The 20,751-nt window shown below is 51.6% G+C and overlaps 8 protein-coding genes across 8 annotated transcripts; 5 read left to right on the top strand and 3 right to left on the bottom strand.

The window, feature by feature from the left end:
• The first annotated feature begins 270 nt into the window (after positions 1–270).
• C7974DRAFT_391360 (uncharacterized protein) lies at positions 271–3,768 on the top strand. The gene is given in 3 exon segments (XM_046141574.1): positions 271–851; positions 864–1,602; positions 1,661–3,768. The coding sequence occupies 3 exon segments, from the start codon at positions 672–674 to the stop codon at positions 3,574–3,576; spliced, it is 2,835 nt and encodes a 944-aa protein (XP_045999556.1). The 5' UTR covers positions 271–671; the 3' UTR covers positions 3,577–3,768.
• Positions 3,769–3,822: 54 nt separating this feature from the next.
• On the top strand, positions 3,823–6,353 carry C7974DRAFT_451670 (uncharacterized protein; the record flags this gene model as incomplete). Its single annotated transcript, XM_046145790.1, has 2 exons — positions 3,823–3,971; positions 4,025–6,353. Coding segments are annotated over 2 exons (2,079 nt in total), but the record flags the coding sequence as incomplete, so codon positions are not given.
• Positions 6,265–8,254, bottom strand: C7974DRAFT_462543 (uncharacterized protein). The gene is made up of 4 exons (XM_046146205.1): positions 7,711–8,254; positions 7,550–7,654; positions 6,660–7,501; positions 6,265–6,612 (listed from the first exon to the last, which is right to left on the bottom strand). Exons 1-4 carry the CDS (start codon positions 8,078–8,080, stop codon positions 6,385–6,387), a joined length of 1,545 nt encoding a protein of 514 aa, XP_045999554.1. The 5' UTR covers positions 8,081–8,254; the 3' UTR covers positions 6,265–6,384.
• Positions 8,255–8,699: 445 nt separating this feature from the next.
• On the top strand, positions 8,700–9,932 carry C7974DRAFT_158933 (serine hydrolase FSH). Its single transcript, XM_046135916.1, has one exon. It carries the CDS (start codon positions 8,810–8,812, stop codon positions 9,668–9,670), a length of 861 nt encoding a protein of 286 aa, XP_045999553.1. The 5' UTR covers positions 8,700–8,809; the 3' UTR covers positions 9,671–9,932.
• Positions 9,933–10,061: 129 nt separating this feature from the next.
• C7974DRAFT_411761 (uncharacterized protein) lies at positions 10,062–10,465 on the top strand (the record flags this gene model as incomplete). Its single annotated transcript, XM_046143592.1, has 3 exons — positions 10,062–10,151; positions 10,210–10,251; positions 10,304–10,465. The coding sequence occupies 3 exons, from the start codon at positions 10,062–10,064 to the stop codon at positions 10,463–10,465; spliced, it is 294 nt and encodes a 97-aa protein (XP_045999552.1).
• A 749-nt stretch (positions 10,466–11,214) lies between these two features.
• On the top strand, positions 11,215–13,828 carry C7974DRAFT_158975 (uncharacterized protein). The gene is made up of 3 exons (XM_046135917.1): positions 11,215–12,012; positions 12,064–12,833; positions 12,880–13,828. Exons 1-3 carry the CDS (start codon positions 11,432–11,434, stop codon positions 13,545–13,547), a joined length of 2,019 nt encoding a protein of 672 aa, XP_045999551.1. The 5' UTR covers positions 11,215–11,431; the 3' UTR covers positions 13,548–13,828.
• A 440-nt stretch (positions 13,829–14,268) lies between these two features.
• Positions 14,269–14,886, bottom strand: C7974DRAFT_411759 (uncharacterized protein; the record flags this gene model as incomplete). Its single annotated transcript, XM_046143591.1, has 2 exons — positions 14,269–14,466; positions 14,524–14,886. The coding sequence occupies 2 exons, from the start codon at positions 14,884–14,886 to the stop codon at positions 14,269–14,271; spliced, it is 561 nt and encodes a 186-aa protein (XP_045999550.1).
• A 3,348-nt stretch (positions 14,887–18,234) lies between these two features.
• Positions 18,235–20,437, bottom strand: C7974DRAFT_158905 (uncharacterized protein). The gene is made up of 2 exons (XM_046135915.1): positions 19,955–20,437; positions 18,235–19,904 (listed from the first exon to the last, which is right to left on the bottom strand). The coding sequence occupies exons 1-2, from the start codon at positions 20,012–20,014 to the stop codon at positions 18,390–18,392; spliced, it is 1,575 nt and encodes a 524-aa protein (XP_045999549.1). The 5' UTR covers positions 20,015–20,437; the 3' UTR covers positions 18,235–18,389.
• Between the last annotated feature and the right edge of the window lie 314 nt (positions 20,438–20,751).

The following is a 20,751-nucleotide window of genomic DNA, read 5'->3' as shown; positions in this document are numbered from 1 at the left end:
TCACTAATGATGCGCCTGCTGGAGGCTGCTGCAGCTAGCGGCCGTGTTCTCGTGCTCACTGACGTTGCACCAGTCGCAGGCCACCACATACCCACTATCACGCTGCCTGCATAGGAGGTCCGATCTGCACCCCAAGCACAGACAGCACATCCCCATCGATCTGCTTCTCTGGATTTCGAATCAGTCATAATGCCGCCCAAATCCTCTCCCAGCCACTTCACTCACGCTGATGGTTCTGAAGCGTGTCTGGTGGTGTCTTCGTGGCCCGTTGTAAGAGGCATGAAGAACGTCCCGTGGCGAAAGATGCCCCACACATGTGCGAGGCTGGTGATGCTGTCTTTAGACGCCGAATATACTTCGCCCGGGGCGCATAGATTACTCGGCTCGGACTACGTTGCCAGCTCACTCTCCCTGCAATCGCCCCCATTGGACAGTCGTGCGTAACCAACTCAAGTCATCTTCATGCACCATGCATCCCGTCTTATATAGCCCCTAATGCGCGTATTCGCTGGCTATCTACATGTTCCCCCGTCAGAGTGCCACGCGCGCAATTACATAGCCTCACTCGTGACGATTGCTACCAGGCATTGTGCAAGCCAGACATAACTACCCCAGGATATCGGCGCTCGGGGTCTCCACATTCAGTCACAGGGGCCGTCTCAATTGCCATAATGGCAAAGAAGAACAAGAAGAAGAGCACGCAAAAGCAGGTTGACGTCACATCCACACCAGCAAGCCCTCAGCCGACGCCAACACCAGCTGTCGAGGATCCCGTCGAGCTTGAAAAGCTGACGCCTGAGGCACCTATCGTCGAGTCGACTCCAGAAGAGCCGACAGAAACAGCGACAGAAACAGCGACAGAAACAGTGACAGAAGAACCAGAGGCGAAGATCGATGATGCGGTAGAAGCACCCACATCTGAGCCATCTACTCAGGAAACAACAGCTCCTGAGGTTCCGTCGTTATCCGAAGAGCAAATTGAGGCTGAAGCGACTGCACCGGACGCCGAGGCTGTTCCTGAGCCAACCGCGGAGCCTATCGCAGAAATCGAGGCACCCAGTACGGATGAAGCTGTCAAAGACCTAACTGCTGGGGAAGGGCCGGAAGAGGCGATAGCAGAAGCTGCGACAGAACCCGTGGAGCAAGTCGAGAAGCTAGATTCCACAGCACCAGAAGCAACTTCTGAGCCAATAGCCAAGGATGAAACCGAGGCTATTAGTGAAGAGCTTGCAGCTCCAGCTCTGGAGACACCAGCAGAGGCAGAGCAGCAGGATACTGAAGCGCCCGAAATCACACATGAAGATGGGCTCAACAGCGAGGTTGAGCCTGTTGTAGCACCAGCTGAGCCGCTTCCTGTTGTCGAAAAGCCCTCAGAAGAGCCTGCGGAACCAGCGCCCGTTGAGATTGCCCCCACAGCAGGCGATGCGCCTGCGCCTGAGCCTCAGGATGCTACAGAGGACGACTGGGCTCCTATAGCAAAGAAGGGCAAAAAGAACAAGAAGAACAACAAGAAGAAGCAAGACTCTGTTATAGAGCCGATTCTGATTCCAGAACCAGCCGAGGTTCAGCCTACTGAACAGGAGCCTGTTGTAGAGCAGAAAGGTAGATTTCCCGCAATGCGCTGTGCAGTCCACGATCAAATCGGCTAACGCCTAAACAGACGAACTTCCTGTACAAGAAGCTGATCAGCCTCCGATCGCAGATGACACAGCAACACGCGAACCAGCGATAGAGCCAGAATCGATCGCCCAAGAGCCAGCAGTTGAGCCAGCGCTTGAGCCAGCACTTGAGCCAGCGGTTGAGCCAGCGGTTGTCGAGACTGCACGAGCGCTTACGCCTGCGCCTCGTCCCGAACCAGAGCCAGAGCCGCCTGCAGCTCCCGTAGCTGCTGCAGACCCCGGTCCCTCTGACGCCGAGCGTGACACCTGTCAACCAACCCCTGCTGTATCAGAGCAGCCTCCACAATCGCCTCACTCCGCGGCCACAGTAGCGACAAAGTCCAGATCTCCCGAGGCCCCACGATCGCGTGCAGCCCCAGCCCCTCCAAAAGCTGTTCGTCATGTCGTTGACGAAAGGCCGCCAGCCCCCAGTCCACCTGTGGAGAGAGCGCGCACGCGACATGTCCCTAGTTACGATGACGATTCCGATTCCGATGCCGCCCTTGTCCATCGTCGACGTTTGGATCGAAGCGGTGAGGCGTTAGTCTCCTCACGTGACAGCAGTGGGTCTCGATACCCACAGCATGCAGCGCCAGCGCATCATCCCCGTACTAGTGGCTTCGCCTCGCGCGTGCCAGTTGAGCACTACTCAAATCCTCCACCGCCTCCACCAGGGTATCATCCAAGGTATGGGTACGCGCCAGGTGCCCCGCCATACTATCCAAATCAAAATGGGTATGGCATGAGTCAGCCGGGATATTCAAACCCTAATCCCTACGGCTCCTCCTCTCACAACTCTTCTTCTCCATATCAAGAGACTTGGAACCAGTACCCACCAGGGTATCCTCCTAATGGAACTCCACACCAACACCATGACACCTCTGCCTCTAGAGACTATGGCGTTGGCGTGCCTGCTATAGAGAACGGCTCTCCATTTGACGGTGAAGCCGCTGACATCTTCTCCCGTATATCCCAAGCTATCCCTGACCTGCACGCTTCGCTTGCAAGACAGAAGGAAGTACATGGTCAGCTCTCACACAAGCTAAGAGCTAAGGACGAAGAGATATACGACCTGAAAGAAAGGATCATCAACATTGAGAACAAGCATTCACTTGAAGCCAAGGAGCAGATCAAAGAGCTTCGAGAACAGATTGCGGAGACTCACAAACACAAGAGGGAGGCAGAAGATACCAAGCTTGCGTGGGACGCATCAACCAAAAATTGGGAGACCAAGGTAAAAGAGTTGGAAGCCATGTATGCCTCTGAGAGGGCCCAGGCGAGGAGGGAGTTTGATGAGTGGAAGGCAGCAGCTTCTACAAGGCATGATGCCGAGAAGATCGCGCTCGCCATTCAGTTTGACAAAAAGCTCAAAGAGGCCGATCTGCTTGCTGAAACTAGACGACAGGAAGAGGTGGATGCTCTTGCTGCTGAGAAAGAGGAGTTAGCGGCTGAGTATGAGCGACAGCAGCAAGAACGTGAAGCCAGCTTCAACGATGAGCGCGATGAGCTTGAGACAAAGCTCAGCGATGCTCAGAGAGATCACGAAGAAGCCCGCGAGAACTGGTTGGCGGAGCGTGATGACCTAATTAGAAGCCACCAGGCGCAAAGTGACAGCCTTCAGAGTGGGTGGAGCGAAGAGCGTGAGGCCCTGGACTCCAACTACCAACAGGCAAAGGAAGAGTCTGACAGGGCCTGGGCTGAGCTGCACAGTGAAGCGAACCGAAGAGCTGACGAGTTGGCCCGTGAAAGGGACGACTTGCTCAGTAAGTACGAACAGCTGAAGGCAGAGAGCCAGAAAGAGAAGGAGATCATCAAGAGCGTCGCCACCAACCTTGAGTCCGAGAAGGCTAGGCTGGAGAAGATGATGGAATGCTATGGAGACATCGCAGAAATCAAAAGCAAGGGCGATACATACTAGTAAGTACATTCGGATTGTTCATTTTTGATTTGGAGGACTTCATGGTGCTGAGGAGGGCCAAATGTCTTGGGTCATTTGCGCCTGCCCACCAGCAAGCGCACATGGCACCCAAGGCAGGCAGCCTGGACTGTATCTCGACCGTAGAGCTAGACAGTTATCCTCGTGTTTCCCAATGCAATTGTTTTTGTCGCACCTGTTCCCTGTCTTTGCACTGTACTCCTTTGGATATTTGCTGATTCTTGCCTCAGCTTAGTGTCGTTCTCGCAGCTACAGAAGCAGATTATCGACCTGGCCGCTACACACTTCAAACACCTCCCAGTCCGCCCTCCGCACGAGGATCTGGCTCAGGTGCCTCACAATCTTCCATCCTTCTTGGGCGATACTCCGGCATCCAAGTACGTACAGAAACACCTCTTGAGAACGCACCTTACTAACTGGACATCTTTAGGCAAGTTCGTGCTGCCTACATTGCACACACCGTGTCGAAACTGATCACGTATCGAGTCTTTGGGCCCTTCCTATTCAGTCTGGGCCGCCGCTACGACAAGGCCGACTCTTTGTTCCTGTCAATGAGCAACCACATCCGGGACAAGAGCACAAGGAAAGAAGCGATCTGGCGTCAGCAGACCCTCCTCGCTGCATTTACAAGCAGCGGAGCAAAGCAACGTATTAACACCGCTGCTGGCACCGTCGTCGAAGAAATCGTGAATGCAATCAAACATTTCGCCGATCCTAGAGAAGAGGAGGGAATCAAGATTGCCGTCAAGAGAATCGTCAAGCTTGCTGCTGAGACGTGGCGTTTTGCTCGTCTTGAGCGCGAAATGATCACGGCTACCATGCCAGCTCTGTACGACGAAGAGCATCAGTTCACCGGTGGCGAGTTCTGGCCTGCTTACGAGAGCACTTACAAGTCTGATGGCACATTAATAGCCTCTATGGCCGATACTGTGCATCCCGCTGATGCGCAGGCGAGACTTCTACTGAGACTTTTCCCTGTCATCTACCGCGAAGCCAAGCACGAGAACTTCCACGCGAATGGAGAACAGAACGATGAAGGCTGCATCTACCACCATGGAATGGCTTTGTACGATGATGCAGAGCCTGTAATGGCAAGGGCGGAGGAGCTCAAATCAGCCGGTTTGCCATCCTTCACAACTGCTTCACCGACAAATGCTGAAATTGGGAAGTTTCCGCCGCCTATGGTTCCCCCACCCAGGAACCCCCTCCCACCTACACCGGCTATGTCTGAGAAAACGGCTTCAACAAGTGCCAAGTCGCCTCCTCCATCTCCTGTTGAGGGATCTGATCGGTCACCCGAACGACGGAGGTCGCCACCGCCACCTCCTTCGTCGATTGCTGCGTTCAACGAGCCTATGGGTCAGCCAGTGCGAGCATATCAACGTCCTCCACCGGGGCCCATCGACTTTGCAACACCACGCAACATTATTGGTATGCCGCCACCTGTTGAGAGCCTCTTCACGCCAGGCCCCTCAAAGGCTTCCAAGGCTCTATCGGAGGCGGTGTTCGTCGAGACTGGTCGCCTGCTTGCGGAGACTGCTTCTATCCCGGAGGCGATCGAAGAATTGTCTGAGGAGTCACCTCAAGACAGCGAAACCCTGCCCGTGTTTCTCGAACATGAGCCTCCAACACCACCCCATTCTCGTTCCAGCACGCCACCACGTCCTGCGTCTCCACTGTATGAGGCTATGGATGAAATTGAGTCGCTGCAGAATCATCGCGCTCATCCGTCCTTGAGGCACCGCCGCTCCACGCGTACCCGCCAGACTGAGGACGAGTTGCCAGACATCAACCCCCGCCCTGAGACTCTACGACGAACTAGCGGTTATGCGCTCAGCAGTCGCACCCTAAAGAGCGAGCGCAGCGAACGAACCGAGCGAACCGGAAAATCAGAGCGCACTGAAAAACCTGACCTCAAAACCCGCTACTTGTGTGAGAGCCGCAGTGCTGGTGTCAAGGCCCTATACCCCAACAGCCCAATGTCGTCGCAGAGCGGCAAGGCCTTCAAGGAGGCCATGCAGGCCAAGCGAAGCTCAAAGGATTCGACAAAGTCCGAAAGTCACCAAAAGTGGCTGAAGGAGCAGAGAAAGCAGAGTCCTGAAAAGCAGGAAAAGCCTGGAAAGCCTGAGCGATCTGAAAAGTCCGAGCGATCCGACCGACCAGAGCGTTCCGAACGATCAGAGCGCTCTGAACGACCGCGGTCCGAGAGGAGTATGAAAGAGCTGCGGCGCGAGAAGAGCACCAGGAGCGTGATCGACAGGAGCGTGGTCGAGACGATCGCGGACAACGGGACCTGGGACACCAACTCCACGCTCTCCAGTCTGGAACCGAACACCCAGTACTCTGTCAACGAGCGCTAGCCTTTGGGTTCTATCTCAGATGTCTTGCAACGGTTTAGCGTTTCTTTTGTCATTTCCTTTGTGACAGCGTTCGTGTTGCTTTGCGTTTCTATTCCTTTAATGAAGCGTGCCAGCGGATGCATGAGTGGAGACCGGCGACGACGCATGGACATGTTTAACGGCCGAATACAGCATAGCACGACAGTGATGAAGTTAGCGAGCATCGTCACGACTAAGGTCGTATGACCGGGCGAGGTGCAGATTACGAGGTCTGTGTTTGGCGTTTGGGGGCTTTCGCTTCATGCTGTAAATTATATGGACTACAACCTTTTGTGCATTATTGCCGTTAAGATCGTTCAGGCTTTCTTTGAGTGGTGTGCTCTATGGGCGACGTGATGTGTAGGAAGGACCATATTGTCCCTGGGCGTGAATATACTGGTCTCAAGCGAGACTACAACTTCGCCGGTTTGTCAAAAGCGAAAAGGCCTCTCCCTTTCGTCTTCTTATCCTGCCATACCCATCCGGACTTACCTACGATTTCAACTGCCCCCTCCGCCATCTGCCGAAGCGTACTCTCATCCCCTTGATTGGCAAGAAACCTCTTATTATTGCTCTTCAGCCGTCCAACAATATGGCCTCGCAACGGAGTCCCATCGCGATTGAACTCAACAGTATACGTCTGCCCAAAGTCAGCAATCGCCTCACAGCCATATCTCGGCTACATACCTCAACGACACACTCCCCGTGCGCCTCCTCCGCCAGCGCCGGCACCTCAACATCACTCAGCACCTCCGGCAGCGGATTCCCCACCGGATACCCCGACGCCCTCGGCTCCGTCCCCAGAACCACGACATGCTGATAACTCAGCACGCCCCCATTACACAGAACAAGCCCCTTCCGCCCCCGCCCCGCGCGCAGCTGCCGCGTCATCTCCGTCAGCGCGTGCATACTGTAATTGTTCCCCGCGCCGCCGAAGCTCGTCAGCCCGCCCAGCAGCGTGAGCGGCTTCGCGCCACCGACTATCGGCAGCCCGAGCGCGGTCGCTGCCAGCTTGGGCACGATCGGGAAGCACGAGTAGATGTCCACAAGGTCCAATTCCGCGGGGCTGGTGTCCGCGGCGGCGAGCGCGGCGGCCAGTGAGCGCTCGATCGAGGGGGAGGTGTGGAAGTTGGGCCGGGCCCAGAACTCCGAGGCGTCGGAGGTGCCGGCGCCAGCGAGCGGGTAGATCCAGCGGGATTCCGGGACCGCGAGGGCTTTTGCGATGGAGGTGGAGGTTAGGATTACGGCGGAGGCGAGGTTGACGGTGTTAAAGGCGTTCATGAGGAGCGGGTAGGGGGTGCATATCATTCTGTTCTTTGGGCTCACGGTACCGATGGCTGTTTTGTCGAGGGTTTTGCCGTGGCTCCAGGCGAAGGGCTGGGTGGAGGCGACTGTGCTGAAGTCGGCGTAGAGCTGTGCGCTTTCTTCGTTGTTGGCTTGGAGAGTCTGGTTGCGGTGCGCGCGGAAGGCGTTCTCGTACAATGGGTAGACGTGTATGGGGGCACCGATCTTGTGGATGGCGCCGAGGTCTGTAGGGGAGTGAGTGGAGAGACGTTGCCAGAGGGTGGAGATCGTACTGTTTCCCAGGTCTCGGCCGGTGGGTGTGAAGACAGAATCTACGGCCGAGGAGGGGGTGGTCCAACCTGGCGGAGGCAGCTTTTTGGCTGCTGCACATGCAGATACTGGATCTTTTAGCAGCTGCATATAGTTTTTGATGGGCAATGTTGTGATGACGCACGTGATGCCAGCGCTTCACCACCAGTGATGACGGCAACTTTGCACTCTCCCTTTGCGATCCGTTTTGCAGCCTCGTCGAAGAGCTTTCCTGGTTGATTGCCGCCATGTTCGGAATAGTTCTTCCACTTGACACTGTCCTGGACACCTATCTTTTCTGACAACAGGCTGGGTAGGTCAGGGTAAGGCCAAGTCCAAGTCTTTACGACGTCTATGCTGTCTATTGAAGATTTAAGCTTCAATGCTGAGCTCGATGAAGCATCTTTGAGAGCGAGGTCAATGGCTTCGAGCATGAGCGTTGCTGGCTCTCTTGGGTCGTTGACATCGCGGTTCTTGACGTCGCCGACGCCGATGATGACTGGAACTTCCATCATCGCTTTCAAATATTGTACGTTTAAGAAACAAGAGCAAAAGCTCGTTGATCGAAGATCACATATTGGTCAAGGTGTTGTTGCCCCCGGAGAGTCGTGAGGAGCGAGAGGTGGTTGCCGAGGTACGAATGGATTGATAAGATTAGATTCCCCTCTTCATTAACCACCTCTTCAACAACCACCTCACTTCAGGAAACTCACTTCATATAGGCTTCTACTTACCGTCCCTGTATACCTACTACAGGAAGCTCACTGTGCTCAATATTGGTGACCTAAGCTCGAGTCAGCATGATCAGGGTTCCACACTACAGTTTCACGCTGATCGTTTCATCGGCTCCCCACGCTCGATGACAATTTTGATCAAAGACTCAGCCTCCCATCACCACATAAAGCATCCTGGTCGTTGTACAGCCAATGAGCAGGCATGCAGTGCGAACAAAGTTACCGAATTCGCAGCGAAGGCCATCATTCGCTACAGTACAGAGGATTGGTGCCGTATCAGCGATGGATGACCATACCAATAGTAGAGCTTCGGACTTCCAAGACTTCTCAAAAGTGAGATCCGGGATGCGACGATGGCGTCCTATTATTAGTTGACAGCTCGCACATGTTTCGTTTTTTAAGCTTACTCTTACTCTTGTAACTCTGTTTCCACTGTGCGTCTTTCTATATGTACATCGGCTTGTCGAGCCTCTCGTCTAACGTACATCCAGTAATTCTTCAATTCCTGCAATGCCTTCAATAGTTCCACTACCCGCCTCCCGGATCCCCTCCATCAAGCCGGATACAAGATCGTTACCAAGGATACTTTGTCTGCACGGCGGCGGTGTCAATGCAGCCATCTTCGAAGCCCAGTCGCGATCACTCATCAAACACTTGCAACACTCTTTTCGTCTGGTATGGGCAGATGCACCCTTCTTTTGCGACCCGCATCACGACGTGATCGACGTCTACGGTTCATACGCGCCTTTCCGTCGCTGGCTGAGATGGTTACCAGAGCACGCAGAGATTGACGCCGAGAGCTGCATTGAAGAGATTGGCTATGCAATCCGGACCACAATGGAAGATGATGACCGAGAAGGTGGCACAGGGGAATGGGTAGGGCTGATGGGGTTCAGCCAAGGTGCGAAGATGTCCGCAAGTATTCTGCTCGAGCAGCAGGCCAGAGAAGCAGAGGCGCGAAGAACGGGACGAGGCATCGATGTCGGTTTTACAGGAGTGCCAGACTTGCACTGGCGGTTCGGGATCTTACTCGCAGGAAGAGCTCCGCTCAGCAACCTGAACCCAGGAGTTCTGTCGAGCCCAGCGTTAGTAGACGCAAGCGACTTGTCTGAAGGCTTCCAATTCTGTAAAGAAGTGGACGAGGATACGATACTGCGGATGCCTACTTTGCATGTGCATGGCATGGCTGATGCAGGACTACACCTCCACAGAAAACTATTACACGATTACTGTTCGCAAGACTCCACGACACTGGTAGAGTGGGAAGGCGCACACCGAATACCCTTGAAGAGCAAGGACGTTGATAAAGTCATTGGCGCTATCTATAACATTGCGCAAGGAACCGGAGTCAGAGTGAATAGAACCTTATAGCTATCCAGGCAGGAACGCAAATGAACTCGTTGGCACCTCGTCCGGCTTCTCCTGGCGACCTTCCCCCTCCGCGGAACTCCCACGCTAGCGCCACTATCGACTTCTCCCTTTCTGTTCAACTTACTTCCTCACCAAGACACAGTCAAGCAACAACTTGCGATTAGTCAATGCGACCAGTCGTCACTCCGCAAGATACAATTCTGAGTCAAGCTCGCGATAATGAAAGTCATGACGTATAGGCGGGTGTCACGCAGATATCTTGACGACTTGTGACGCAATGGTCTATTCCATCATTCGGAAACACAAGACTGAATAGCATATCAAAACCTATCCTAATTATCACGCGAAGTAAACCCCATCATCTTGAAACGTAAGAATCACCATAGTCAACATGTCAAGCCAGCCAGGATCCCACACAACCGACGCCGACATCCCGAACAAGGCTCAGCAGGAAGCGCCTCAGGGCAAGAAGGAGAACATGGTAAATGTATATCGCTCCAAAAAGTTATCAACCGTTCGACGGACTAACGTAGGACTAGGCAAGAGCTCCTGGCCACATTTCCGGCGTTGAAGGGAAAAGCGTAAGAACGAACACGAAATAGTGTGTGGTCAAAACTGATCAGACTTATCCAGACCGACAACACTGCTGCAGACACCGACGACCCTGAGGTCGCCCAGAGCCATGCTAAAAACGGAGGACAGGCTTCCATCGTGCCGCAGAAAATCCAGGAGGCGCTGCCGGAGAGTGCCGAACGTGCTGTGCCGAACGCTATCCACGATACTGGGAACAAATAGGGTTCCCGGAACAGAGACGTTTTTAGTAAGTAGCAACAGAACCAAGAAGCTTCAAATATAATGCACCATGTCGGTATACTGCGGTGTTGTGTTATGATACTTCGGCACAGATTGACCTGCCGCAGCGAGCGGTTCGCGCCGCCAGGGGACTGTCTCCCCACCCTGTAGTCGTTCAAGGAAGGAGCATCCCCACTCGAATCGTTCCAGCCGCGTTGGTAATCGAAATGCATCTGAATTATGAGAATATATCGTTATAACATTATACTTTCGGATAGCAGCATGGCGCTCGGCGCCGGTACACTTTCGCGGTCGATCGCCTGGACAGTACTGGTCGGCTTCGGCGCCTTCTTTCTCGCTTCGAGCTGAGAGCAGACTGCACTTGGCGGTATATGAGGATATTGCAGAACCAAGGTTTAGTGAGTGCGGATCGCCAGATGATTCCTTCTTGGAGGAGACTGAATGTTGCACAGCCTGTTACAATTGAAATCATTGGGTGCTCTGTAGCTCGAGCTGACGCTGATCTTTGTTGTTCGCTGCTTCCACCTGCCTCCTCAAGGTGGCACAACCCCAGTTACCCCGACGCATGTAAGCAGGCCAAGCCCGCCATACTGCCCGACTGGTCCGGAATTAAGCATTGATAGTAACCTCCTCGTCTGCCAAGCGTATCACAGAGTACTGGCTCTTGGCCTCTATCTCCCGTTTCGGAAAAAAGATTGTAGATAATCAGTACACTGTAACTACATTGGTTCGTACAACCCGATGCAGCTTGTTCTCATGCACTAATGTCAGGGTTCCTGCACCCCTCTGATGTAACGCCTTCAAAAACTACTGAAACCCTGCAGGACGAGATAGTTACTGCTCTGCTCTTTATGATGGCGCTTATAATGATGGCCATGGGTTCTTTTCTGCCTCGTTTTCCTCAATTATGAGCATTGCGTCTCTATTGTCTGCATAATTTTTGTTAGGATGGCTGCTTCCAGCACTTCGACCGCCAAACATGAGGAGGTGTCAAAACGGAGTCTATGGAGTGCGCACACTAGCAGGATTATTCTCACATCTTCTCTCGTGGTCGTACCTATGGTTGCGTTCACCATCACCATCCTCACAATCGTTTTCTCGCACACCATCGATCTCGATGAGTGCCTACAACACGATCTTTGTCCATTCAATGACACTTCTAGTTCAGCCAACAGCTCGGATTACTATGTGGACTTTCCTGTCGGTCGTCTTGCATTTGTGTCATCATTATCGTCAACAATCAGCTTTGCAATGGTGGCGGCGATAATGAGCTTGTATACATACGTAGTTGCTTGCCAATTATTGCAAGCTTCAGAACTAGATCAGGAGCATGCTACGTTGCCGACACCTCGCGAGGCAAGTAATCTCATTCGACTGCTCAATGCGGAGATCATTCTCTTGCTGGAAATGATGCAGAGTTGCTATCAAAGGATCGCAAGGCAAAAACACGCTGATCAGCGTGGAAAGAGCAAAGGATCCCCGCTGATGCGGCGATGTCGAACTGTGTTTCTACTCGGACTAGCTGCCAGGTGATTATATCTCCCACATAGAGCATGCATTGAGGCTGACTATCGGCACAGTGTGTTGATACAAGCAGCAGACACATATCTCCACGTTGTCATCGAAGCTATCAGTGTGACTCGGCTCTCGTTATTGCCTAATAGTGCAAATCAATTGAGCAGGACCTTGGGTCAGTGGGTCTTTGATGAGTATGATCCTGCAGGAGACAAGTTCTTTTGGAGCTCAGCTCTGGAAGATGGCTTGTTTCTTGCCAACTTATCGACTTTCACTGAAGTTGTTGAAACAGTCGATACATACTTACTCAACTATACAGACGCGCAGGGCATCTCCTATGTCTTGGTGAAGCCAGAGGTTGTAGATCCAAGCCTGGACTGGATAGGTAAAACTTACGGAGTGTCCAACCGATGCTCCGCGATACCGCGTAATAGCTGTAATATCCGGCCGATGAATACGACCGATAGAACACAACCGTTCCAATGCATGACGAACTCGCCGCGGAGAAACATCACAGGTCGACTTGGCCCACACTCGCATGAGACATGGGCCGACGACTGGCATCGATACCTGAAGGAATCGCCGCCCTTTGTCGACAGCAGGGGTTCTGGTGGTGTTGTAAGAATGAGCGTCATTGACGGCTTCAACGAGTCTTCCGTTATGAATATGACTAGAGAGGACTCGAATGCCCTTTTCCGCAACCCATGGCATTGGCTGTCGAAAGTACAAGTCTTGGCCCCAGACTCAGAGTTGCCTGATGTCTATCTGCAAAGCCAGCTCATCCAAAAAGAATCTGCCAATTCTTCTATATTCCTGTTAGAGTGCAACACCACCGGTCAGTACTCCTGTCCTCTCATCGAGTCTGCATTGACATACCGCAGTCTACGATGTAACCTACAATATCATAAACGGGGAAGTGACATCGCTGTCTCTACAAGAAAGTGACGGCGCGGTAGCAGGCATGGTCTCAATGACAAGCCTCGCCTCAGTTGGCAAGTTCATAACTGGTCGCAACAAAGTCAGCCTCCAAGCCAACTATCGTCGCACCACGCCCGAGGCATTCATTCAGAGATATGAGCTTTCAATGAGCAAGCAGATGAGTGTGCCGCTCGTCGTGCACACTGTTCCTGCACCAGCACTTCTGACACAACGCCGCAGTGAGGCGATCATTACGAGATTGCCAAAAGTAGCACTCTGGTTGCTGATTGTATCAAATATTGCGTTTGCGATACTCGGTCTTGTCCTCGCCCTCTTAGCTGTCAAAGCAACGTCTCCAGACGTTCATCAGGTATACGTACGGCTTAGCACAGCTGGACTGGCCGCGCAGTTACTTGATGCTCAGCATGCCCGGCGAGCTGTGACGAACGATGCTAAACTTTTCGAAGAATATGATATCAGGAAGGCCCCTGATTTCAAGAAACGAGTTGCATTGAGACGTACAGGCCTTGGTGGCGCAAAGTTTGTCACGGTTGTGAAAAGCCAAGAGGCAGACATGGAGGATGGTGGGCAAACGTTGCTTCAGCACCACACGCATGCAAGTACAGGCTAGCTTTTCTTTCGGCCAGTTACACAAGAATTTGGATCAAGTTATCCAGAAAGTGCACTTTCTTCAAGGAGTCGAGCCAATACGCGCGATCAATACAACATCGCTCTTTCTCACGATGTTATTTCCCTGACGCTGGCGTTATCTCATTGGAACGACAGTTAGACAGCTTAGAAGTGCTACTGTTTGTACTTCCATATCAACAAAATCATTACAACTCAAAACTAGCAACTCCTTCCTAACATTGGCAGCACACTAGATTAATGTAACATTGTGTTGCATGCAAATGACGAAGTGTCACCAAGTTCCTCCACTGATACCTCCGTGACATAGGTGTCGATCGAGCGGCGGCAACAATCAAAACCAAACTCCATGATGTAGTTGTAAAATGCAAAGACCCTCAAGCTACATGCCTTCGTCGGCAAGATCCCCACCTGTGTCATTTTGTCACACACATGAATAAGAGGTAGAGTTATTCAATATCTTTGCACGGATTTGTTGCCTGATCATGATATGGTTTATTGCACATGTCACAGGCTTGACAGTGTTTGATTGTTTAAAGACGTATAAACAAGGATAAGATTTTGTTGCTAACTGAAAGCGTAGCTACGGCTTTCAAATGAATGACTGCATATACTGATCTCTCTGCTTCGAACTTCTAGTACTAACAATGAACATTGACCTCGCTGAAGTACTCACGATCGTCTCGAAGAACCTTTTCTGGTCTCTAACAGAAGTGGTCGCCTCGCCAGGTACGACCAACAGCAAGGTCGTTGGCGCCGCCACCGTTGGTCCTGCGATCGTAGCCGTATCCATCCTGACCGCAGTAGTGACTGACGACAGTATGCATGTCAATGATCAACTGGTAGGTCAGGAAGTTGCCCTGGTAGTTGCAGAAGAAAGAAGTCTCGGCACCAAGGTGAACCTGATTCTGTTAGTCAACGCAAATGAAAGGTGCGATACCTAGGACGACATGACTTACCCAGCCTGTATGACCTTTGTCGTGCCAGCCTTGAGCGTTGGCATTGTTGGCTAGCTGCACATTGGCTTGGTTGAGTGTACCAAGATCGATGGAGCGACGCCCAGAACAAGTAGTACCGCGCTTAAGGAGGTTGCGCTCGTCCACTGCAGACGTAGATCCTCCATCGATATCAATGCTGGCAAGCTCAGCAAGAGGGGTGAACTCGACATCAGCAACGCCCGTCTCGTTGTTAAATATGGCACGGTAGAAGCCATCACCCTGGTCCATTTCGCCGCGCACGACAAGGCCGGAGGCTGAGAGGGACTCGGTCGGCGCACCGAGGACGGTGGCGGCAAAGAGGAGGGCGATGGTAGAGAACTGCATATTGAAAAAGATGTGAGAATCTGTTGTCCGTTGGATTGTTCTCGCTTGGGGGGGATGTGTTTTGATGGACAATAATTTGAGGTGGTGCTGCTTGCTTTCATATGATTCTGCCTGCATCCTAGCAGTCACGAACACGACGTGAAAACCGTGCCAAGAGGGTGTGCTTACTCCAAGTCAGCTGAACAATGGAGTATCTATTACTCGAAGTAAGCAGCACAGGGGAAGTTAATTGCTCGAAGTAAGCTGAACTCTCGCCAAGACAGCCTTACGTACCTGAAAATTGCGCGATGGATTGGAATTGCACAGCTACGCCAGGGCTTCGGAACAAAGGAAGGGGGCCTGAGGTAAAGGTAGTCAGACCTAATTCAACTATGGTGTCGTCTTTTCGAACGATCTACCGACTTTAGGAGCTGGCAATATCTCGAGGGATTCTCAATGACATTCGTTCCGTTTCATGGTGGGAACTAGATACCTAAGAGCTAACATGGCCTCTATATATTCAGAAACAATACCTGAGCACTTGGGTGTAATGTCATCTCAGTCCGGCGTGGCACAAACCCCGAAAAATATTTCTCAACTGTGATGGAAAAGGACGATACAAGACATTAAGGTTTCGGGCCGTCAAAGGGTGGGCCCGTCAGCAAGGGTCAGTCGCTCTTCTATTGGTGGAGAGTAGCGCCACGTTTGTGTTACATCACAGTCTTGGAAGCTCACCAGGCTATACCAATTCTCTAAGAAACTCCACAAAACACGAACAGCCTACCCGAATTAGTGTCTCTGACCGAACACTTTGGTCTCCAACCCCGGGCTGCCCACCTGGTCAGTCACATGGTCAGGTCCAAGTTCGAATTACGAAGTAGATCTGCCATGTACAAGCGCATTTCATTCCCTGTATAGGAAAAAGGGTTCCGTTTAGGACGTTCTCGACATGCCGTTTACTGAATAGGAAAACGGTTTCTGTAAAAGACATTCTCAGCATGCCGTTCACTGAATAGGAGAATGGGCTCCGTAAGGAGCCCTAACCCTCTGTACATTCATCGCCTCCGAATTAACCTTGTCCCTGCAGTAGCAGCTGTTGCCCTTGTCGTTGAGCCTGACGGCGTTCTGCGTGTGGATTTGCTCACTCTTGTCGGTACTAAAATTCCAGGTGGCACACCTCTTAGCTTTCAAATCGATCAAGAGTAACAGATCTTGTCTTGTCTTGCCATCAATTCTCATCAACCTTTATCGAGACATGGTTTCCATGACCAGTCCAATTCGACAATGGGTATAATAAAAATAATCCCCCCAATCGTTTGCGGGTGATTTCATTGGATTGCGCGTTGGACCCTAGGCCTCGAAAAACGCAGGGTTGAACCAGGCTTGCCGACGATAAAAATCACATTATCGAACCGCTGTACTCTGCCATTAAATTCACAGGCATTCCAAACGGGCCTATAATCTTGTGTTGAGAACTATCTGACGTACCTGCGAAGATGTTCTACTATAGGTTCACACTTTGCAATTGCCTTGCGTGAACCAAAGTGCGAAAGCCAACAATCCATAGAGGTAAGATGCGCAGACTATATAAACATCTCTGCATTCTCATTTCTTGTCATTCCACCATCGCAATTCAAGCTACATCCTCTCCCAGAGTACAACTGTCCCAAAATCCAAAGTCCTCAAGACTCCGAGCCCAAAGCTACAGTACGAACACAACACCATCACCCCAAACCACACCCCATCACCCAGCTCCAACCCCCCACCATCATCAAAATGGGTTGCTGCTTCAGTTCTCCGAAGCCAAAGCCCTCTTACACCAAGAGGAAGTTGACTCCTTCTGAGAAAGTAAGTTATCCCCCCTTTCTTTCACCTGCTGTTTCGCGTACTATACCCACAGCGAATAATTCCTTGCACTTCACTGTCTCCAAATCTTGAAATATCAAATGCTAAGCCTGCACAGCAAAAGCGGGTCAAAACCCGCAAAGTCTCGACTGGTCCAATGCCAATGACTGAGGAGACTTGGAGAGAGAATCTGCAGAACACTGCCGGCTTGTATTACTTGCCGAGCTACAATTATCCGCCTTTTATGTACACCGGTTGGGACGGTTGGGGAGCACCTCAGTCACAGTAACGCAAAGTTCGGATCATGTATCCCAATCTGGGAGCAGCTTCGTTATAGTAATGCAAAGTTTGGTTCATACATCACTGAACTCCCTGCCACTTAAAGAAAACGTGAAGATATCTCAAGTGATGCTATGACCTAAGAGCATTTCTTTGGCACGATGATTGGAGTGACTTGGTATTCTGGTGAGGTACGATGAAGAATTGTCCCATTTTCTCTGTAATGTAAAAAAAAAGAGACAACAACTGGCCATGGCCAGTAAGTCTCCAAGCCTTGGTAACATGGAAATACTAGGGGTATCGTGACCGGAAGACGTCGAGCGTGTTAGCGCCACCACCCTGATACTTCGAGACCTGTTGAATTATCTGCCGAGCTACTTTCGGCACCCATGCCGGCACCGAAGTACAAGTGCGTTGTCTTTAACACTGCTCTCCGGTGTTTTTTATCTGGTTTTATATCACAGTGAGAATAAACGTCTGAGATAGCAAACAATGGACTAAAGATCATTTCGCCTGCATAGCGATGGGCAAAAATCGAGCCATAGCGCTCCCGAACTGTGAATGCAAGCCCAACGCAAGTACTGGCATCTGGCTTGGACGAATGAAAGAGTTTGTCTGGCAGAGATCACCTGGTTCGAGACAGGCTTCGCTATCGAGAACACACAAGGAAGACGCCGAACTGCAGAGCATGCATTTGGTGCTTCTTACTGTGTACAATGAGACATTCAGTCACACCCCACCCAGTATCAATGTCAGAAGCTTTCTGGTGGATCAACGGTGTTTTCTTGATGGCATCGCACTCAGCTCCAGCCGGGCCATCACACTCTTGCAGAGAACGAATTTTGGCTACGCGCCATTGCAAGTGTATCACGGTATCTGTTTAGCGATTTGACGGTCAGCGATGGACAAGCAGCATGTTTTTCTCTACAAAACTGGACTTCTTACTTTTTTTCGGTCGTATGCGAATTGCGCAATGGCCGAAGAGCCATTTGTATGGACTCGGGGCGATCATTAGACAGAAACTGGGCGGAAGAGATGCCGGCGAGCTGGACAGGACACTGGACCGGAGTCTTTGACTCTGGCTACATGATGTTGGATGATTTAAGTACCGCGGTACACATATCTACGAAATGGACTCTGGCGAAGGGTGAAATGCTCTGGAAGCCGGATGTCAGGATCTTCCAATGCAGCTGCAAAGCCACTAAGGGTAGCAGATGCATATGCGAAGCAGGCGTGCGGAAGGAAGGTGTGTCGCGGTGCATGAACTCCTTGGGTCCCTGGATGCTCACACGGGTTCTGTACGCAGTGAAGAGAAGAAAAGTAAGTGTACAACAGGCAGCAAGTGATCGTCTCAGCAACAAGTCAACCCTTTGTGTAGCCCGTACTATCACTCAGCACACTCAATACAGATGGAATTCTGTGGCCGGCTCACCGCTCTTCCGCCAGTTCTCAACTGCCTGGCCACCCATAATTGCGTGCACGTAAGCCTCCCCAACCAAACGAAAGTGTTGGCCGTCTCCAAGTGGACGCAAGACGAAAGGAACAGTGCCTCCAAACAACACAACCACCAGATCACCTTCTTGCATTGCTAGAGGACCGAGTCCCAGATCGCCGCCGGTTGTTATGAAGAAGCGCCTCTCGATGACGTTGGCAGATATGTTCATGTAGAAGCGATAAGCCGATTGGACCTCAGCATTATACTTTTGGGGCGGAGGTGGTATGTCAGTGCCAGTCATGAAATATTGGTCCACATTCCAAGCCAGAAAATTTTGGAAGCTCGCAATGTGAGATGCGATCTGACGAGACTGTGTTGGCTCAGCTAAATGCCCGTCAGGCCCCCGGCCAGCGGACATCGTGAAGGCTATTGTTTCTTCGTTATAATCGCCCTGGAATTCAAGGCACAGCTTTTGAATGTACCTGAACGACTCTGAATTTGACCCTCCAAAGGAATTACCATTAAGGTTCTCGGTGGAACGCCGAATACCGCCAACAACAATACCTTTGATGGATACAACAGGTCCATTGTGGCTTATCTTCCCGCAAGTAGTGCAAGACGGCCTTTCTATAGTGGCAAGAGTCCCCAAGCTGGTGTTTCTCGAACGGCTCATGAAAATGCTGGTCCGAGGATGGCTCCAATCTGGTACCCACGATGGCCAGTCTTGAGCTAGGCAAGGCCCATGTTGGACCATCGCAAGAACGTCTGTATCTTGCTTCTCGAAACAGAGCTTCTCTGCAACTGTCGTATAGACTTCGACAACGGAAAGGCTATAGTCAGGCTTGAGAAAGTGGGATGCCCTTAGGACTGGATTTTTCATTCTCAGCCCTAACATACCATACACTTTGTCCCTGGGATCTGAGACTTCGTAATCTCTTGTGAGCTCTAGAATTTCCAGAAGCAGGTCATCCTCCCACGGCGCGAGCCGAATCCCGCGCATAACAATGCAATGCATTACACCGCGAATAGCCTCACGTGTATCAATAAACACTGCTGTATGAAAACTGGATACATAGATTGCAGCGAGCTCGAGCAAATCAAAACTGATGCTTCCGAGACCCCAAACCACCACCGCTGCCTTAGAGAGCACAATTTCTTGGAGTATCCAGAGGCGAGTGAACCAACGGCAGGTGAACAATGGGTAGAGCGCATCCACGTCTGCAAACTCGGGCAGCTCTCGCGACGCGTGTCTTGTTCTTGGTGATGAATTTGTGTCAGCTCGTAATTTGTAGGTTGAGTTGTGCCAATTTTGAGGCGCAAGTGCCCGCTCGAGTTGATTGGGACGGCCTTGACGCGCCTCGTCCCAGCCTCTACTTGCGATTTGACACACCAGGTCTAGGCCAGCCTCCACTTTCTCGGGGCTATCGTGTCCGAGCCAGACAAGTACCCTGATTGCGTTGGAATAGATCGAGCCCATTATCTGTACTTGTTGGCTCTTTTCCTCGGTGTCGCTTTGATTTATGCAAATACCGTCTGCCCATAGTGTACGAGGGCCTTCGCCGACCAACGGCCGCAAGATCTGTAGAGCATCAAACAGAGAGTTTGTGATGGACAAATTCTGGTTGCCACATATTATTTCCCGACATTTGGTTGGGTCGCCCCAGACATACGAGATTGCTTCGTACGGTGCACTCTCGTCCAACGGGTCGAGGCCTACAGTCGATAGCGAGCATCGTATCGTGTCTTCCCATTGCCCAGGATATAGCGTCAGCAGACGGAGGCAACGACCCTCGGAGGGGAGGCGATCATATGTGAAGCCTTGTGACTCTACATTGGGAAGGCTGGAGGCCGCATGAGGCTCGAGAATGTGTTTGGCGTGCTTTTGAGGAAGTGGCATAACGCGAGACACTTTGAAAACACTGAAAAGAGTGAGTGAAGCCTGTTCCGATGTCTAGCCGAGCGATGGTGTGAAGTGGAGAAGGCTGAGTTATACGGTAGAGACCGGGGTCGAGATAGGCTGAGCCAAGCCCGGTCGCACCTTCCTGCACGTTGTTCCAAGCAAGAGGCCGGGGCAGTCGAAGAGTCAGTTAGATCTCCTGCCTATCATGCGATACATATGCGTCTCCACACTTTTCCTTGTTCCAAAGCCCATGTTCTTCTTATTCTTCGAAAACCATAGCATGCACGCTGTCGCCCGTCAAAGTGGGATTTTACCTCGATTGCTTGCATCATATCATTCCTTCAAAACGGGTATCTAAATCACATCCCCTGCCCACTGCAAAGATAGCGCCTTTGTCACATCCCATTTCTTTCGTGCAAATCGTATC

This window comes from Boeremia exigua (assembly GCF_020726555.1).
Source record: "Boeremia exigua strain MPI-SDFR-AT-0100 chromosome Unknown C7974scaffold_4, whole genome shotgun sequence".
Lineage (NCBI taxonomy): Eukaryota > Fungi > Ascomycota > Dothideomycetes > Pleosporales > Didymellaceae > Boeremia > Boeremia exigua.
Note: the sequence above shows the minus strand (reverse complement) of the source record. Positions and strands in the feature narration are given on the sequence as shown.

Bases quoted from the DNA above. Each gene is read 5' to 3' on its own strand.
- C7974DRAFT_391360 (XM_046141574.1), top strand. From the start codon at position 672: ATGGCAAAGAAGAACAAGAAGAAGAGCACGCAAAAGCAGGTTGACGTC. The intron at 1,603-1,660 runs GTAGATTTCCCG...ACGCCTAAACAG, and splicing joins GCCTGTTGTAGAGCAGAAAG to ACGAACTTCCTGTACAAGAA.
- C7974DRAFT_462543 (XM_046146205.1), bottom strand. From the start codon at position 8,080: ATGATGGAAGTTCCAGTCATCATCGGCGTCGGCGACGTCAAGAACCGC. The intron at 7,655-7,710 runs GTGCGTCATCAC...TAAAAGATCCAG, and splicing joins TGGTGAAGCGCTGGCATCAC to TATCTGCATGTGCAGCAGCC. The intron at 7,502-7,549 runs GTACGATCTCCA...ACTCCCCTACAG, and splicing joins CGGCCGAGACCTGGGAAACA to ACCTCGGCGCCATCCACAAG.
- C7974DRAFT_158933 (XM_046135916.1), top strand. From the start codon at position 8,810: ATGCCTTCAATAGTTCCACTACCCGCCTCCCGGATCCCCTCCATCAAG.
- C7974DRAFT_158975 (XM_046135917.1), top strand. From the start codon at position 11,432: ATGGCTGCTTCCAGCACTTCGACCGCCAAACATGAGGAGGTGTCAAAA. The intron at 12,013-12,063 runs GTGATTATATCT...CTATCGGCACAG, and splicing joins CTACTCGGACTAGCTGCCAG to TGTGTTGATACAAGCAGCAG. The intron at 12,834-12,879 runs GTCAGTACTCCT...GACATACCGCAG, and splicing joins GTTAGAGTGCAACACCACCG to TCTACGATGTAACCTACAAT.
- C7974DRAFT_158905 (XM_046135915.1), bottom strand. From the start codon at position 20,014: ATGCTCTACAGATCTTGCGGCCGTTGGTCGGCGAAGGCCCTCGTACAC. The intron at 19,905-19,954 runs GTATTTGCATAA...CAACAAGTACAG, and splicing joins TCGTACACTATGGGCAGACG to ATAATGGGCTCGATCTATTC.